Source organism: Lepisma saccharinum, chromosome 12, assembly GCF_977018435.1.
Source record: "Lepisma saccharinum chromosome 12, izLepSacc3.1, whole genome shotgun sequence".
NCBI classification, from domain to species: Eukaryota; Metazoa; Arthropoda; class Insecta; order Zygentoma; family Lepismatidae; genus Lepisma; species Lepisma saccharinum.
In genome coordinates, this window is record NC_139240.1 from 58,773,529 (window position 1) to 58,793,860 (window position 20,332).

At 38.5% G+C, this 20,332-nt stretch overlaps 1 protein-coding gene across 1 annotated transcript; it reads right to left on the reverse strand.

Moving 5' to 3' along the window:
• Positions 1-831: 831 nt before the first annotated feature.
• Positions 832-19,975, reverse strand: LOC145996500 (sperm-associated antigen 7 homolog). Its single transcript, XM_083133002.1, has 6 exons — positions 19,836-19,975; positions 16,274-16,341; positions 12,848-12,936; positions 10,836-11,007; positions 3,086-3,245; positions 832-1,450 (listed from the first exon to the last, which is right to left on the reverse strand). The coding sequence occupies exons 1-6, from the start codon at positions 19,912-19,914 to the stop codon at positions 1,317-1,319; spliced, it is 702 nt and encodes a 233-aa protein (XP_082989128.1). The 5' UTR covers positions 19,915-19,975; the 3' UTR covers positions 832-1,316.
• Positions 19,976-20,332: the final 357 nt, after the last annotated feature.

Consider the following 20,332-nt stretch of genomic DNA (forward strand, 5'->3'; position numbering starts at 1 on the left):
CTGTCATATCTGTGCACTTCAATCCCTCAAGATGAGTGATGTTAGTTCTCGAAAGCCTATCCTGAAATCACCTGCATGATTGCCCGAGGAAACCTCAATATTCGTTGCCAGAAAACCTTCAAGAATTATTACAATTTTTTATTTTTAATCCATTTTAACTAGCTTGGCTATGTTTTATCGCTTCCACCTCACATTCATTTCTTCACTCCCCAAAGGAGGATTGAGGTCTATCCAAAAATTTGAAGACCAAACAAGGTATGGTTGTGATTTTATCTCACTTTTAATATGTTGATGGAAATAAAGGTAAAGTGTTCCCCTGTGCTTAGCACCACGCCATGGAGGTATATAGGGGGTGTGGGGGTAATGCCCCACACTTTCTTGATCGGGTCGTGAGTGGGGGTGATGTGATCAGCATCACACCCCTGACTGCCTTTGCCCCCCGGTACCCATGTCATTCGATGCTGGCTGGGCACCGGGGCCGCTTCCGTTAGAAAAGTTCCCGCATTTGAACCGACCGGGGATTGAATCCGGGACCTTTAGCATGGTAGTCAGATGCGTTACCAACTGAGCCACCATGGCCAATATGTTGATTGATATACCACTTTTTTTTCTTTTGTTTGTGCACTTACAGTGGAACCTTGATTTTACGTTTTTCAGGGAACCAAGCTGAAACTTGAACTGCAGGAAAATGTAAAATCGGGGAAAATTTTATAAAATTTTGCTATGCTGGAGCGATCAAGATTGAATGTAAAATCAGAAAATGTAAAATCATGGTTCCACTGTAATTGCTTTAAAATGATTACAGAAGATAATTTAAAAAGACTTCATCAATATTTTTAATGTATTTATTTACTTTGAGTCAACAATAGCCTCAAAAAAAGAGATCAAGCTGTATTTGAATAAACTAATACTAATCGTTTCTTTTCAACTTTTACATGGATTGCAACAGTACCTTTATTCATTTTTCGAAGCAATCATTCAGAGATATTTGTACATTTCGCAACATACATTTATATTTTAAAATTAAGGCAATCATAACTGAGAAAATACCTGGACGCACTTCTATCACATGATGTCACATTTCAACCTCTTGACATTGGCCTAGCTTATCTCTGAACACTATTCAATTGTCAACACTTCAAAACAATGAATAAATAAATAAAAAAAATTATGAGTCAGTACAATGTTGCAGTTTCTTACAAACGAGGACGTTCACTTAATATCACTGGCTGCATTCCACGAAACATACTATCGGAAAATTGTACTCTTCATAAAAGGGGTTTGGGATGGAACTTCAACGAAAATGCCTTCCTCAATCACACACTACTGTTATCCCCTCCAGTGCCATTATCTGATGCCGCATTGTGACTTGTTTTCTGCTTCTTCTTAGCGTGAATGTCGGCCAAGGTTTGTTCAATCGACCTAATGTCCTTCTTGTTCTCACTTGGAACTGAAACCCAACAGAGAAATCGTAATTTAAAATCTTTATTTCACTGCTATACATCTAAATCTACTGGGGAAAAAATATAGATATTTACAAAATGAGGATATTTTATTTACCGTATTTACTCATGTATAATGCAAATTTTTTTTTCCCAAAATTTTTGCCCCGAAAAACTGTTGTGCGTATTATGCACGGAATAATTCAGACAGCCAACATGAAACCGTACAGGGTCATTCTATGATTTTGGGACACTTGCATTGATTTTTCCTGTTTACGGAACCCTATCATGTTATATATTATTGTAAAGCTTGAATCCTGCAGTTTCTGAATATGGAAACAGAATTTCATACAAGATAACGACACTAATATGAAATGCGGTTGAAATAAGTTCATCAAAAAATGAAGAAAGTTCTGATTTTTATGGTACTTTGGATGAATGAAAACATAAGGAAAAAGATAATAAAAATTAAAATGTATTACTGGCCAAATGATATGACATACATGGAGTGTGTAAATTCCTTAATGGAAGAAAGCTTGTGCTGCTTACTGCTATTTGGAAAGTCTTGAATGTGCCTCATATAAATGTTACATTAGTCACGGAAACAAAAAGTATATATTTTGAAAAAGAAGGAATGAGCAATTGAAAGGTATGATGTCATTCACTCTTGATCAGCATAGCAACAGATTTACAACCTACAAATAAGCAAGCCATTTCTTGAAACTGGATTGTACAGCACATTATATACGAGATATAATTGTTTTGTCACTTTTACCCATACAAAACCAGTGTGCATTATACACGCACGCTCACTATACACGTGTAAATACGGTAATTATATGTATTAGAATGCTGCAGTGAGAGCGTCAAATAGTTCTCACTGACGGCACTAGATAGCATACGGAATTGAGAGTTTCCAAAACGAACATTATACACTCGGAAGTACAGTAGTACACGTATAACTGAATTACGTACGGAGCAGTCTCTTGGAAAATGACAGACACAAAAGAAAGATGCAGGTGGTGGAGATGAAACTTTTAAGGAGTATATTGGGATGACTAGAAGCGATAGAATAAGGAATGAGGAGATCCGTCAGACAGTGAAGCTTCAGGACAGGATAGATCAGGCACAGATGAGATGGTTTGGAACGTGAAGAGGATGGATGCAGAAAGACGGAGGATGGGCCTTCAAATATGGCTCGTCAAGTGCAAGTTGCAGTGAAATTGAAACTTTATTGAACCTAGTCATCATCTCCATGTTGAAATGAACTTTAGCCTATCTTACCAATGCACAGTGATGTATGAAAATGAAATAGATGATTGTGAGCTTAAACTATCAAGATTGAGATTTTACATAGATGTACCTATGATTACTGTCACATTAAAATGATATTGCATTGTAAAGCTGTTAGGTCCAAAATAATAGATTGATTGATCAATTCTATTGATACGCTCGAGGGTGGGGGACTCAAATGAGTAGGTGCGAGCCAAAGTGCTCCATGCAGTACTCAACTGTGAACTATGATGTAAGTTTATTTTCAATGAAACTGTGTACCACAAATATCGAGTCGAGTAGGTCAGGATAGGGGGGAATTTTACATTCTATAAATCAGCTTTCTAACAAGCAACGCTCCTAATACTCACCAAAGCCATATTGTTTGTTCGTTTCAGTCTTCCTGGCAGCTTCGAGTGCAACTTCTTTGCCGATTAACCTTTCATATTTTTCCTTGTAATCACTGTTAGGCACAAATTGCTTTGGTTTCCTTTTCAAATCCTCTCGTTCTTCTTTCTCCTCCAGTTCTCTCTGGAATTGAAGACAAACGTTGATGAGAAACAATTTTCTGATAGACGTCCAAGTGTTTTACCTTTGCACTATTTCAACATGTATTCTGAATGACTGTTACTTATAACTAGGGCCCGGGACTTTATGTTATAACATATTTTTAATTTGGCTTCGGATCTAAAATTGGGGTGAGATCTCTACATATCTGATGAAATAGAGAAACTTGACGAAGCATATTTTGACATATTTCTTCATTTTTGTTGTAATAAGACATATTTCTGTATAATTTCTTAATTCTCTCGCACATAATCGGTTATTTCATAATTTTTTCTTTGTAGCTTTAGCACAACGGATAGTTCATATTGTCGATGGCACGATATGGAAATTACGGAGGAAGAATGGTGCCATCTTTTCTTAGTACAGAACAATAATACCCAACTTTTTATATCCCGCCGACAATTTATAGCCATGCAAACATTATTGAGGAACAATGTTCTCTCTCACTGTTGCACGGTAAGTAAAGAAGTTTCGTTCTCATTTCTTTGCCTTTTTCGCTTTTCACAAATATCAGTCAAAAGTAAAAAATAACATTCGGTACATTACAGCCCCTACTCTACTCTATCGGGTATGGGAGAAATTCGAGAGTACTGTTGTGCATATTTTTGGCTTTACTGGGAATATTTCTGCATTTTTCTGACATATTTGTAATTTTTCATGACATATTTTTCACTTTATATGACATAATTACGACGCGCATCCAGAAAGTAAATTTCCCTATTTTTTTTAAAAAAAAAACCAACAAAGTTTCAGGTAACCATTTATTGGTAACAGGTACAGCAAAGGTTCAGCTATTTTTCAACATAGCAACCACCAGAATTGAGACTCTTGTCGTATCGTAGTATCAACTTTTGGATCCCACTGTTGTAGAACTCTGCCGCCTGTGAATGGAACCAGCGTGTGACAAACGTCTTCAGCTCTTCGTCGTTGCCAAAACGCTCACCGGGGGACAGGAATTTCTTGAGGTGCAAGAAAAGATGAAAATCGCTGGGAGCCAGATCAGGACTGTAAGGTGGATGACCAAACAACTCCCAGCCAAATTCCGTCAAAACAGCTGCTGTGCGTCTGTTTGAATTTCTTCTTGACCGGAGATCCACTATGCCGCCAATGCATTGACTGCTGCTTGGTTTCCAGGGTGAAGTGCGAAATCCACGTCTCATCGCCCGTGACGATCCTGTCGAGGAAATCATCGCCGTCATCATGGTACCGTTGCAGGAATGTCAGTGCTGCTCCTGAACGTTTCATTTGGTGTTCGGGTGTCAGGTTTTTCGGCACCCACCTGGCACACAATTTTTTGAACAGCAGGCGCTGCGTGCCAATCTCATGCAACACGGATCGCGATATCTGCGGAAAAAGGCTACTCAACTCCGTAATCGTGAAGCGACGGTTCTCTACGATGCGCTGCCGCACCAGCTCAACCAGATCATCAGTGATGAGGGATGGACGCCCGCTGCACTCTTCATCATGGACACTTTGATGACCTTCCGAAAACTGCCGACACCAGCGATGCACCATCTGCTTACTCATAATGTTCGCCTCATAGACCTCACAGAGCTGACGATGAATGTCAATTGGCGTAATGCTTTGTGCATTCAGGAACTTTATCACCGACCGAACTCGCATGCGGCGGGAGAAGGGATACGAGCTTCTACTTCGGACCACTGCTGCCTCACTACTGGTGCCGGGTGGGATCTGTCCGCCTGGCATATGATTGATACGTCTTAGCTCTGCTGCGCATGCGCAACTTACACAGCTCATTATGTTTACTTTCACGGGAAAAAAATAGGGAAACTTACTTTCTGGATGTGCCTCGTACATACATATTTTACAGTTTTATAGGACATAAAGTCCCGGGCCCTACTTGTAACCAGAGCTCTCATTATGCATAAAACAGAAAGTAAATGTACCTGGAGTGGTGAAATAAATATTGACGTGTTTTACTTGTTTTATTTATAATTAATAACACTGCCTAACAAAAAATATATTTTTTTTGGTGCCTTGGTTTTTAGGCCTGTTCCTGGGGTTTTGGAGGGCACTGATTCCGAAAATTGCATTGGATAGACTGCATCAGCTCTAGTTTCTTAGATATGGATATATGATATGATAGATATGAATGTATACAATTTTAGTCCGCTCTTTAAAAGAGATCTCTTCTGAGGAATAGGGATGTTATAACATGCTTTCTTATTTGACTTGGCAATTATTGTATTTAAATTACCCACGTTTTTTAAATGTAATTGACCTTTCTTTCACAACTATTCCCACTCATGACACCATAAATGTTATGGCTACTTCAAGGCGGAGTTGCTTGAATCATCCCGATGTACGAGGGCCACTATTTATATTTTGAGCCTTGGCAACACTGATTGAAGTTAGGCGCGATTTGACGTTTGCACGGAATCGTCTGGCATTATTGACCATAACGTACTTCAAATGTTTTGTCAGTAGCTTGATTTGTGTTGTTTATGTTGCCTTGGAGATTGCGTGACAACAATAAAATGGAATTAACTCGTGAACATTTTCGTGTGATGATTTTTTACGATTTTCGACGTGGATTATCAAGACAAGAGTGCATCGATCAACTTACTTCCACATTTGGCGATGAAGCCCAATCCTTTGCCACTGTGAAACGCTGGTATAACGAATTTAATCGTGGCCGCCATTCGCTCACCAACGAGATTCGCGAAGGTCGTCCAAAATCAGTTGTTCAAGAAAACATTGATGCTGTGCAAAACCTAATACTGCAAGATCGTCATGTGACATACTGTGAGATTGAGGCAACCATAGGCATTAGTTCCACCAGCATATATAAAATATTACATGATCATTTAGCTGTGAGAAAGGTATGTTCTCGTTGGATCTCACACAATTTGACAAAAACTCAAAAAGACGCTCGCATCAATTGGTGCAAACAAATGCTCAATAAATACAATCGTGGTGCTCAAAAGACATATATAAGATTGTAACAGGTGACGAATCATGGATATATGCATATGAGCCGGAATGTAAACAGCAGTCGACTGTATGGGTGTTTCAAGATGAACCCAATCCAACAAAAGTTGTTCGTGCTCGAAGCACATCGAAACAAATGGTCGCCTGTTATTTCGGGAAAACTGGTCATGTGGCAACTGTGCCTTTAGAGGAACGTAGAACGGTCAACTCTGAATGGTACACAACAATTTGTTTGCCAGAGGTCTTCGGTCAAATACGGAAAACAAACAAACGCCGTCGGATCATTCTTCATCAAGACAATGCCAGCTGTCACACATCTCGTCTAACAACCGACTTTATGAACAGTCAAAAAATCGAATTGATGGGTCATCCGCCGTACAGTCCTGATTTGGCACCCAATGACTTCTTCTTGTTCCCGAATGTCAAGAATAAATTGCGTGGACAACGATTTTCGTCGGCGGAAGATGCCGTTGATGCATCCAAAAGCCATATTATGGAGGTGTCTCAAGAAGATTGGAAAAACTGCTTTGACAAATGGTTCGAACGAATGCAAAAGTGTATTGACCATAAAGGAGAATACTTCGAAAAACAATAAAGCAGTTTTCAATGCCGAATTCCTGTTTTTTCATTGTTAGGCTCAAAATATAAATAGTGACCCTCGTATTTTGCTATATTTGTGGGGAGTACACACTGAAAGCAAGTAGGTTATTTTGGTGTCAAGCTTGGAGATCAGGATAAGCCATGGGCGCCTTATATTGTATGCAAACCTTGTACAGAGCATTTGCGCCAGTGAACAAATGGAAAGAGAAGCTGCCTGAAATTTGGAGTACCAATGGTGTGGAGGGAACCGAAAAATCACTTCAATGACTGTTATTTTTGTATTGTTAATATCGCAGGCATCAATGGAAATGATCGCGTCAAGTGGTCTTAGCTGATCTGCCTTCAGCCAGACCTGTTCTGCACTCAGATACCCTCTCCAGCTTTTTTGAACTACCACAGTTCTCAGGGGATGAGTCTCCCATGTCTGATATCGTACAAGGTAAAGAAAGTCCGGGCCAGTAAGAGTGATTTCCAAACAACTTCACATAGTGAACGTTTTGACCAGAATGAATTTGAGTAATTGATGATGGATTTAAATCTTTCCAAGGAGTCTTCGGAATTGCTTGCCTCCAGACTAAAGGAAAACAAAATTACATTTTATCGAACGACAGAAAAGGATTTGCTGCCATTCTTTACCGAAGACAACAACTTAGTATTCTGCAATGACATCGGAAACCTTCTGAAGAAAATTGGTCTTTCAGAATATTGATTGGCGTCTTTTCAATGACAGTTCAAAATGTAGCTTGAAATGTGTTCTTTTAAGTGATGGCAAAAAAACATGGTTCTATTCCAATTGGACACTCCACCAGAATGAAAGAAAAGTACATCATCTGTTTAGTCTTGGAAAATATAAAAGTACAAAGAACATGAATGGGTGATTTGTGTAGACTTGAAGAAGGTTAAAAATGACCCACATTTCATATCATCAATGAATGAAATTGAATCATGTGCCTGCTCTTCATTTGTTTTTGTGAAAACCTTTCTTGGCAACAAATAGGCAGACGGCTACACACAATTAGTACAATTAGATCTTTCATTTCAACAGGCTTGTCTGTAACACGAGTGTTCAACTCCATTATCTGCACAGTCACTTGTATCGCTTTCCAGACAACCTTGGTAACTTAAGCAAAGAGCAGGGTGAAAAATTTCACCAGTACATAAAAAAAATGGAAGCCAGATACCAAGGAGGATGGGATGCACACATGATGGCAGACTATTGTTGGAATCTTATGCGGGATTGTCCTGGCAGATTGCACTCTTGGAAGTCTTTCAAAAGGAGCTTCTTGTGTGTCGAATGACTGGAAAGTTTACGTCATAAATCTATGCTTTTGGTATGAAATTAATAGATTTTCAGGAACTACATTTTTCTTTTAATTTTTAATGTGTTTCCTTCATGCTTAAAATATATTAATTTAAAAGCACATTAAAATATCCTGATTTTTATATATTTATTATGGACGATCAGAACGAAGAGTGGCATATACGAAAACTAGAGCTGATAGGGGAAAACTGGTACCATTTTTGGAATCAGCAGGTCAAATATACCCAGAAACAGGTCTAGAAATGTGTGTTGGCCAGTGTAATAAATAACCCGTGGTACAACAACCCCTGAGGGCCAAGGCATACCCACAAACTGCCAGCCTCACTCTGACCAGAGGTGGCAGATCATCCAACTGGTTACAGGGTGATGTGTGGTCAGCACGACTAACTCCCAGGCATCGTAGTAGGTGTCCATGACCGAGTTACACTACTAATTTGTAGCTCCCCAATACACAGGCCGAAATCTCAGGAGAAAAGTTGTTACTCTTCCCCCCGGAAACTTGAACCTACGTGCATCCTGCAGTCGGAGACGATAATGTGATGCCTTAGACTGCACTACAAAGGCACGGGACATTAGTTTTATTTGGTTTCCGGAACTCCAAGCAATGAGCACATATATGCACAAAAAAAAACGCAAAATATGCATGGAAATATACACTAAAAAAGTGTACAATATGCACTTTAAAAATCCGTTTAATTTATAAATTCTGTAGATTACAAACTATGAAAGATTACATGCCAGGCAATGAATATGCATTATTCTGAATGCTCATTCGCTACACAGATTTTTTTCAATTAATATGGTTCTGTGTTAAATGAAACGCAATGCATTACAGATCAAGATCATAATTGCACTGATAACAACATGATGTCTCAAATGTTCGAACTTGGAACTCCTTCTCTTTTCAACTAGAATAGGCTTATATTCAGAAAACACACGTTCCACTTCGCAAGATACAAGTGGAATGTATTTTAGGGCAGCAGTCATATACACACCAAGTTCCAGATCATCCACACGCTGTCCATTTGTATGCAGAATTTTGCAAACTTTCACCATTGTTGCATACCCACATAAATAGAGTATATGCTCGGCGTTGATTGTAAAGGTAAAAAAAAAATGTGGGTACAAAAATATGCACAACATCAACTTATCATCATACAAATATGCACCTGCATATGGAATATGCATTTTAGTTAAAAATGCTTAAATATGCATAATTATCCGAGCCCTAGTCATTACCTATGTTTTACGCAAACATGATAACACCAAATATAACACCATTAAGCCTTGTTTCCATGATTATGATAAAATATAAATATGCTGACCAAGGCAGTAAATTTATTTTATTAAAAACATAAACTAAACGTAACGTTTCAACCTTCTAGCAAGGTCTTCATCAGACTCTGTATCAAGTACAAATACTTAGTTACGTTACGTTTAGTTTATGTTTTTAATAAAATAAATTTACTGCCTTGGTCAGCATATTTATATTTTTTCATAACACCAAAAAATGTTAACTGTTGTAAAAAAAAGTTAGTCTTTTTCACGAATTTTAAATCGGCTACATGAACTATGTGTAAAATAATGTTTTTCATCATTTTTCATCTTCTATCAGTATGTTTTCATCACCGAGCAAAGTGGTGGTGTTCGACTGGGAGATTGAGTGCTAACACACGGGAGTCGTAACGTCGGTATTTGTCGCGTGAGAAATAATGCAAAGTAGCTTCCTCAAAAATAATATTCAGCATTGGGCCTACTAGAGTGTTGCAATGAGCGTTTTTTGCTCGAGTGGCAAATTGTTCGCACGGGCAACGCTAGACGGCATGCAGAATTGATAGGTCTTACACTCGAGCGAAAAATGCTCGAACGAGCAGAATACACTCGAACTCTCGGACCCTATTAGTACATGTATTTCAATCATTTATCTATGGTAATTGGTCCTCAAATATGGATCATGAAGTAAAAGACGAAGTGAGATTGAAAAACAAGTGAAAATAGTCATCATTTCCATGTTAAAATGCAGTTTTGTGTATCTTACCGACATATGTGAAAATGAAATAGATGAATATAGGCTGAATCAACCAAGGGTGACATTTTATGTTGCTACGATTATTGTCATATTAAAATGATGTTCGATTGTTATAACTCCATTTTATTATTTTGCAGAATATTATCCTTTTCGGTAAGTGAACAATGTATTTGTTGCACTGTGATACGATATTAATTATTGCTTATGCAGCTCTGTTAGCATGTGTATCCATTTTACGTTTCGATCTGTAGATATTGCACACTTTCATATATATTGTATTTGAGTCTTACATAATATACCGAATTATTATTTTGAATTGTAATTGCATAGAGTGGTTTCCTTCCATGTATGGTTTTTTGATTGACAGTGCTGCTTATTGGGCTCTGAAATACGAGAAGTTGTCGATCATTCCACTACGAGTGCGGTACAAACGAGCGTATTACGGTCGAGCGTGGGGGATTCGATCGAGTATTTTCGAGCGAAAGTGGTCCAATGCAGTACTCTAGGGCCTACAAATTAAAATACTAGTTTAAAAACACAACAGATTTATAATTCCAGGTATATTTGTCAGAAAATTGTGCTAAAATAAAAATTTTGGAAAAATAACACCGAAAAAAAAAAACAACAACAGAAAATCAACTACTCAACACACCTGCAATGCCAACTCTTTGGCTTTTTCTGGATCCCACTCTTCGCCACGTCTCAAGGCTGCCAATTCATCATCGCTCGGTGCAAATTCTTTTTTGTATAGGATTACGTGCCGATCCACACCTTCGTCACCTATTGAGAATGCAGCTAATCCTGCAACTTCCGCGACGTCATGGCTGAAAAGTTATATTTGCTTTAATTAATTCAAATGCAAAGACGATAAAAGAATCAAATTCAAACCTATGCAGTATTATAGTGACATCCCACAAATGGTGGTGTTTTAGTTACAATCATAGAGGGCTTCTACCAAAATCTTGGACTTTGCTGCACAGAATCGTGGATGTTGGTAGAAACTTAATAGGATATCTAGTAACCAGATTATTACTTGAATATATTTCAGAAGCATGTAAAATTGCAACATAGTAAACTAAATCGTAAGAAATCTAGACATTCATAAACATTCTAATGTACAGGGTGTTCATCAAGTCCCGGTACCATTGCAAATGTGCATTACATGAACACCCTGTACATTTTTTACTATTATACTGCTTTTATTCTGCCTAGAAAACAGAGGATATCGCCAAATAGGTCCACGACTTGTGTCTAGTGGAAAAACAGAACACACAAAAAACGGAGCAAATTTACAATACCGGACCCCTCCCCGATTTTTGTAATATTTCGCATACTCACTAATTGAGGCCTCCTAATCACAAATTTGAAGTTAAAATTTGGGGGGTCACGTGTAGAAATTGCAAAATGAGGGAAACTGAGTGGTCCACGATCGGAACCCAGAAAACAATGGTTATTGCAATATTTTACATTTTAGAACGAAATTTATATATTCCTGATATTACTACAACCCCAAATTTTAACTATGCTTCCCTAACCTAACCTTACCATGAATGGTTTGTGGGGCTACCCGTGCATGGTTCTACGACCCCAAATTTTAACTATGTTTGGCTAACCTAACCTTACCGAGAATGGTTCGTGGGGCTAGCCGGGAATAGTTTGTGGGCCAATTGCGATCACGGACCGATGAAAGATGATAGTTTCGTAGCACTATAATGGCAAAATTTCCTAACTGAAGACACCATTTTCGTAACCTGCAATTGAACGCTCGATGCACTGTAGCCAAACTTACCTCTAATGAAAGCAGTCTGCATTCCACATGCTCTTCTCCCTCGTGATTCTCCAAGTATGAAGCAACAGTGTGGCAACGCTGTAGGCAGCGTAACTAATTGTGAACGTCAATTGTTCATATCCACGAACATGGTTCCCATGCTTGTATACGGAGAATGATTGCGAAAATTGTGAAGCTTTTTTTACAACTTCTACATGTTAATGAACAATTTCTACACGTCGCCCCTGTATGTTAACCTCAGATAATTCATCGGGAATACGTATTTCGTGAGTATAAGAACTATAGAAATTACGGAAGGGTCCGGTACTGTAAATTCTTACAAAAAAAAATTAACTTTAATTAGGTTGCTTGAAGGGCTGTGAATTTACAGTATCTAGTATACACAGCAAGGAATTATAATGGTGCCAAGTGAATTTTAAAATTCTCTAATCTAAAAATGCACGTTTGCACTTGTATCAACACAAGTAGTAAATTCTTGAACTTTCTTGGAGATATATTTGTGCAATTATGTAGCATAAAATGTTAGTTCTAATGATTTCTTTTATTATTTCATTATTTTTAGCCTTGAATTTTGGGAAAAACTATCCTAAAAATCTGGAATTAGATTTGAAATTTAACTCGCAGTCTTTGAGCAACCACCCTGTGTAACACAGAAATAAATTTTTTGTGCGAGAATTAACAGACTACTGCAAATTTAAAAATAAATTTGCACTTGTGTTCATACCAGTATCTATGGATCTCATTTCTTGAAATTTAGTACACTTTGTGTCTACATAGGATACAGTGTCTATCCACGGTTTGTGATGATATTAGTCACAATGTGCAGGATAAGGTCAGAAAACAAAAATAACAATACACTCATTAAAGTTACTTACAGAATGCTTCTACATATATTGTCCATTGGTTCAAAAGTACGTTTTTGCTGTTTTTCATCCTTGAGAAACTCATTTATTTGTACTTCAATCTGAAATAAAATATTACATTTTTCAGCAAGGTTCGATGAGAATACATTTCTGCAAAATATTACATGAACAATGTACAGTCACAGACACTTCTGGGATGTAACAAATGTACTGAAAATCTAGAGCTTATTACAACCCAGAACTGTCTGTGACTGTACAATGTATCTCACAAAAATCTAATAGCATCAGCCTATAAATATGATTGGTAAGGATGTTGAATCGACCCTTCTTAATAGAAATATGTTTGATACATCGTTGGGAAGGGTATGAATCAAAGATTCCAGAAATGTAAAATTTAAGGTGAGGAAACAATTGGAAGTGGAAAAAAAAAAATAGTATTAATTGCCCCCCCCCCCATTCCGGGCTCCGCCCTGGGGTAATTGACTTACCCCGCCTTTTTCTATAGAGTCCCTTTGAATGAAAACATGAAAAAATACAAATGAAAACATGATTTAAAAAAAGTTGAATCCTAGTGGAAATTCACATATATATTCCCGTTGAAAACTAAAGTTCGACCTGACAATACTGTGTGTTTGCAACATGGATTATGTTCAAGGAAACCAGCTATGGCAAGTAATGTAGTAGTATTTTTTTTTATTATTTCATAGAAATGTAACTTCAAATTGAGAAATGCACAGTGGCAATTCGAAGTGTTAAATACATACTATTAGCGCACAATATTTTCTTTTACTTTCAAACAGTAAAACACAAGTGTTGATTTTGCAGTCTAGCCATATGATTTGTTTTAACCTTTTCAGTCCCAAGGCCATTTTCACAAGTAAGCCTCTCTGTCCCGAGCCGATTTTGAGCAAAATGCAGAGTATCAATTAAATGAGTGTAGATCGGAGACTAATTGCCCTAGAGAGATGAGTGATATACCGTTGTACGCGGAATGAACCTGAGATTCAGACTATATGAAATGTATGCAAATTCGGCATATATGTGGCGGGGGGAGGGGGCTAACTCTCAAAATTCCAAAATTTCGGAAAAAAAATCTGGTTCCCCCACCCTCTCCCCAAGAAAAAAGTACATGTCAGTGTCGACATGCACATGGAAATGATCGCTGACATGTAAGGAACACAAAAATATTTGCATTATTATCATATGACCAATGTAACTTGAGTTGTACCCCCAAAAGGAATGGTCGGCATGCCACTGATTCAAGTTTCAAAATGCAGCGGTACCTTGAAATTACTATAGCTCAGAAACTAAATGCCCTAGAGATATGAAAGATATACCGTTGTACGCAGAATGAATCTCAGATTCAGACGATATATAATTTATGCACATTCGGCGTACATATGGAGGGGGAAAGGGGGGAATCCCCTCAAAAATACTTTTCTTAAAAAAATGGTCCCCCCCCCGAAAAAAATGTCAAAATGCAAAATTTATGCAAATTTGGCGTATATATGGAGGGGGAAGGGAGAAAACCCCCAAAAATTATTTTAAAAAATTGTCACCACCCAAAAAATGTCCTCGCACTTGGGCACAAAATGACACCTACGCACAACATTCACGGACGAAAAGCTAGAACGCAGTGAAAAATGAGCGCCGATTCTTGCAGCTGCTTGAAATTCTATTTTTAGACAATGCAGGGTAACCCCTGTCGCAACTTGTGGACACTTGTGCTAAAAAAACAAAGGTTTCCTTCAGCACGCTTCGAAATTCCATTCTCACAACGCAGATTCAACAACCAGTCTTCCCCCTCCCCCTGCTTGCACCCTCACGGAAAACTTTTATTTTGACATCGGATACTGATAAACAAGCTTCCTTCGAATGCAGTTCACAGGCGGGAGTGAAAAGCATTGCTTTAGAACAACAAAGCTGGTCTTCTTTTGTCGGCAAAAATTTTCCCTTGAAAAGAGACGCAAAAGAGAAGTCCCTTTTCCCACCTTTTTCCCTCCATTTTCATAAAGACAAAAAAAAAATGCAAAAAAAAAACATTTCTGTTAAATACATGTGTTAGGAACAATATATAAAAAAAATCGAAATTCTAGCCAAAAATAGAAACGTTATAACGTAAAAACGACGACCTTGACACAGCGTCTCGATCGAGATGCTTGGGACTGAAAAGGTTTACAATCAATGTTTCTGTAACCATAAGTAAGTTGCTACTACGTGCAAAAAAATACATATACAGAGGTTGTTTCCGATCTATGGTGACGATTTCAAACTGCACCTTCCTTAAGAGAAACCATGTCGCCACCATCGAGAGTGCTCTATTTGGTGGCTGTGTATCTTGGCAATTGCCCGAAAGTGAAGTTTTCACTGTAGGAGACTGGCACGAAGTGTAGTCATGCCCAGCCTCAACCACTCCTCCCGACAGGCTTTCCATAGCCCTTCAATGGTACGGGGTCTGTTTGAGACAAGGCTCGTTTCAGCAGGCCGAAGGTGCAAAAGTCCATCGGTGAGGCATCAGGTGACTTCACTGGAATGTCTGTGAAAGGAGAATAGCACGAATTCCAGTTTCTTCTGCCATTTGTTGGAGGAAGAGGCAGGTTGAGCGAGATGTGTGACTTGACGCCTTTTCTTGAAGCACCCACACACCCTTGCGTCGCTTTTCCAAACCCAAATCACGGTGAATGATGGTGTGCACTGTCTTCAGTGATGTTTGTAGGCGGTTCGCGATACTTCTCTGTGTGGCTGGATTCTCCCTGGTGGCCAGCACCCTGACATCCCGAATTGTAGCTGTTGTGCGGCTAGTGGCAGACTGGGGGTTGGCCTGTTTCTGCCCCACAGGAATCATCTCACACCTCGCCTTACCTGCCCCTTTCAACGCCCGTGATATGCCATTTTTGGACACAGGGAATCCACGCTCCTTGCACAGTTTTATAATGGCACTATAACTGTAGTTTACGTTGGAAAGTGCAGTTATGTAACCCTCCCAATATGCACTGCCTTTCGGCAATGACCACACCTGTCACACACAGTAAACTGTCCAACATGCCCATACGACTGGCAGCTTCATTCTCTTCCCGCTTGGTGGTGCTGCACAAGGTGTGCAATTTTGTCACCATAGATCGGAAACAACCTCTGTATACCCACACAGGTATTACTAAAAATCAACACATATTCATGAAAAATATTTCCAAAAGTGCCATGCTGCCTACACATGTAATGGCTTGAATGAGTAAAACGAAGTGCTAATACAGACGGGAATCTTCAAACTATAGATTTGCAATGTTTGATTGAAGAAATGCTTAAAGTACGGAACTGTCATTAGTAAAAAGATAATAAATATTACCTGCATAGTTACATGAACCACATTACGTGAAATCAGGGGTCAATCGTAATGAAATGTATAGTAAGGGCGATAATAAATATTTTTAATTTACTTACCTTTTCTCTAAAATGCTTTAACTTTTCCTTTTCTTGTTGCTGCCTTTTCAAAAACTCTTCTTTTTGCTCTGAAAAAGAAGTTCCATAAATAGGCATCTATACAGTGCTATGTAATTTGTTACATTGTCTTATAATGTAAACAAATATTAATGTAAAAAATGTACAGACTTGTGAACACAAAGCGATCTGCATTTTAGAATTCTCTAAACGTGAGTCGGTTGTAACGGTACAATGCAGACTTCATACGAAACAGACAAGACAATTAGTGTGTGGTACAACAAGTTCAAGGAGGCTGGCTGCCTGTGCAATGCAAAACAATATGTTGTTATGTGTGTTGCAGGAATTTGATTTCAGCATTGATGTCTGCTGCGTTACCAGGCATGCACATATCAAGCACCTGTAAGGTACGTACCAAACTTGGACAGATTCTTTATGTACTAACAGCGGCGGCCGAAGGGGTAGAGCCGCCGTGCCATGGGACTACCCTCAGAAGAAATGCATACCTCGCCAAGTATTGTTAAATGAATACATTGATAGTTTACAGACAAGGAGATTCGAATCTTCCAATCGGTCAAGCTGACGTGATGACTGCCCAAACCTCCTCACTGCAACGCCAGCTGTTTCGTTCGTACCCTCGCGAGGCAACACAACAGTCCATGCCGCGTAAGACCTGGCCTAACCCATGGACCACCAAGTTGACACACGTGCAGAGGGTTGAAGAAGTCTCCGCGAGGAATATTTCCACCATGAGCCAAGAACAAAGTGGTAGGGGGCGGGGTTAGCCCATAAGAAACCGTGCCTTTCTTCGCTTGGCACAGCAAGCGAACTTTCGCAGTGTTGACACAGTTGCCACCTTCAGAGAAAAGTCGCTAAATACGACTAATTTGTAAGACAGGAAGTAATTTCTGCCTACTTTTGGAGAAATGAACCTGGTATTTTTTCAAAGTTAAATGAACATTTTTTGATAATATATAGATGCACCAAGAGGGCCATCCAGACTTTTTTAAAAATATAAAAGTAAAAAAATCCTATGATGATGCCAGTTTCCTTTGGCATTTCGACAATTTATTTTCATAACAACGATATTTTCGACATCCAGTTAGAATACGTGTGCATGGAGGAGGAGAAGGTGTTAGGAGTTGTTTTTCCTTTCCTCTTGGAATTGTTATATTTTTAGGGAAGTGTCCTGCAGTGTATAAACATAGGTTAGTGAGTGATGATGAATCAGATTAGTACGTTATTACTTAAACACACGTTGTTCCATGTTACCAAACGAGGATATACATCTTGGTCAGTGGCGCAACCTCAAGGAGGGGGCGGGAGGGGGGGGGACATTGGATTTTTTTAAATTTTTTTAATCACGACACTACCCATTATAGTTGCCACCGGCCACCACTGTGTACTAATATACACTTTTTTGCTCTATGTGTTATAGTTCTTGTACTATAAACTTTCAAAACCCAGAAGGGAATTATCAATCGCAATTGAATACTTTAAAAGGAAAGCTGTGCATCATAGGCTATTGGAAATAAGCAGCAGTAAGTACAGTGTTCCTCAGAAAAAGAAGGGGGGGGGGGGTTGTCGATCCACTGTAACCCCTCGAGAATTACGTCGATTTTTTTTAATTGACAGATTTCAACATTTTACGTAATATAAAAGTGGTTCCAGCATTAGGAAACCACAAATAACGGAGATATTTGATCGCAAAGTATGACCTGCGTAAGCACAAGAAACTCCTATTCCAGACTACTTTCACTCATTTTTACTGTAAAAAATTCCCAAACAGCAGCAAAACTAACACTCTTGGCGTAACAAAAATGTGAAATCACTATTGGTACCAAATCTGGCCCTCCTAACCTACCAACTATTTCCAATGCGAACAAAAATATATAATTTTAAAAAGTACTAACCTTAAAACAATGCACTATCTGCTACGTGGTTGCAGGGGCGAAATGTGTCAATTGGCAGACGAATCACACATTTTCATTGATAGCACTTACCACACTAAAGACGCACGCCCACCTTCGAAAGAAAATCCGGGGGTAACGGTGCCGATTGTTTTATGATTTCTCCTAGCACAAAGACCAATTATCGTAGAATTTTGGAAATCATTGACACACGAAATTTGAACCTTCCTTAAAGTAATGATCACTGTTTGGACTCGAAAAAAGTTATTTATGTTGGGAAAAAAAAATTGAAAATTACCTTACGCACTTCTCATGGACAAGATATGCTCCATCGAGAAGTGACAGTAAACATCGCAGAAGCGTGGGAATGATTGTAGAAGTAAATCGGAACCTTATAGTGGAACCACGAGCAAAACAACCTGCACAGACCCACCACTCCCATGCACCCTACTCCCGCAAGTAGCGAAGGGGGAGAGTGGACCATGCTTCCTTATGGCCCAAGGTGGAGGGAAGAAGGGAAAGCTGCGCGGGGACTTTTCGTCCCAAGGTTTTTTTTCCTTGTGGTCGATCTGTAGTAGAATGCATTTAGGGACTTTATTTAAATGCTAAGGGAACCAAACCTAATCTGCCTAACCTAACCACGAAAGTATATATTGAACAAAACCTTAAGTAATCCTTAAAACTCAACAGTATGTGTTAACAGACGTACATCGAAATCGAACCATGTAAAAATTGCATTCGTAGCATGATGAAATCGCAATAAAACAAAAGGAACTTGGGCCAATCCGGGGCTGCACCATGTCACATGATGGTCTCACTTATTGCACAACACTCTAGCAACGTTGTGTTCTGACGTCACGGGGCCTACGTTGTTAGGTTAGGCTAGCTACGTTTAGTACTCTTAGCCTAAAAAATAATTTGTCATTGTATTTATGCTAATGCTACCTAACCTACAGAAAATGACTTGTGTAAGTACTTTCTCCTGTAAATTTGAAGAAATCAGTCTTCCGTATAGTAAAGTGTTACCAACAGAAGTAGTACCAATATATTATTAAAGCTATGCATGTGGCAACTCTGCCACTTACAAAGTGTTAGCATGCTGCTAGTGTAAACTGTGCACAGCACTGAAAAAAAGGAAGTAATATCCTTCAAGAGAACGTGTTTCATACCGAAAATTCCCACACACTGTGTGAAATCCAAAACCCTGGTGAAAATAGTATAAAATCTAGGACCACCACCTGATGAAGGTGGTCACTGAAACAAGTAACCTGGTGAGAAAATAGAAAAAGAAATATTACCACTCCAAATTTTGTAAATTCTCTTTTGGCAGGCTTCTGTTCAATGATTATAGCTGATATAGATTCGCATTAATCTGTGGTTACTATAAAGCGATAACATTTGTTGAAATTTTTAATAAGTAGTCATGATGTCAAATTCCATGTACAAGGGCAATTGTGAAAATTTTGTTCTAGATTTCATTCATGTAATTAATACCAACTGTTGTGTTCTGAAGTAATTGGCAAGCATTTACTCTGATTTCTATTTCCGAGACTGTATCTTGCTTTGGCAAATACTTTTCTGCTTCTGCATGTTTCTACGACGCAAGCCTACCGAAAGATCAATTACACATTAAAAAACAAAACTTAAATCCTTACTTTTGATTATCTTTTTTTGCTTATCGTTTACCGTAGGAGGCTTATCCATTGAATTTAATATAGAACCTAGAAGATCCATAGTTTGATTTCAAGTAATTAACAGCAATCAAAGAATTACACCAATACAGTCGTAGAACAAAAACAACTGACAAATGCCAATCGTAATTCGTAAGTTTGATTTTCGAACCAACAGATGACACTCGCCGGATCATTTTATATACACAAAAGTTAGATTTGCCGTTCATATGATATATCGCTAAAAGAAAGAGAAAGTGAGCAATAAATTGAACGGAAATACATCCGAAAGCATAAATGAGTGTGGATTTTGAAAATAACGCTTTATATAGTTTCATTATTATCATCGCCACCACCAGTATCGCCAAGAATTTTCTACTATTCCTAAAAGTTGTCTCACAGGAAGGTCAATAAACTATCAACGTTCACTGGAGTTTTACGTGGCCAAATAATTCATTATTTCTTCCTTTACAATCTATATC

What these genes read in the sequence shown, in the direction of transcription:
- LOC145996500 (XM_083133002.1), bottom strand. Translation starts at nt 19,914, where the DNA reads ATGGATCTTCTAGGTTCTATATTAAATTCAATGGATAAGCCTCCTACG. An exon ending in GCAAAAAAAGATAATCAAAA is followed by an intron (nt 16,342 to 19,835) that starts GTAAGGATTTAA and finishes CTTCTTTTTCAG; the next exon opens with AGCAAAAAGAAGAGTTTTTG. An exon ending in CCAAAGAGTTGGCATTGCAG is followed by an intron (nt 3,246 to 10,835) that starts GTGTGTTGAGTA and finishes CTTCAATTCCAG; the next exon opens with AGAGAACTGGAGGAGAAAGA.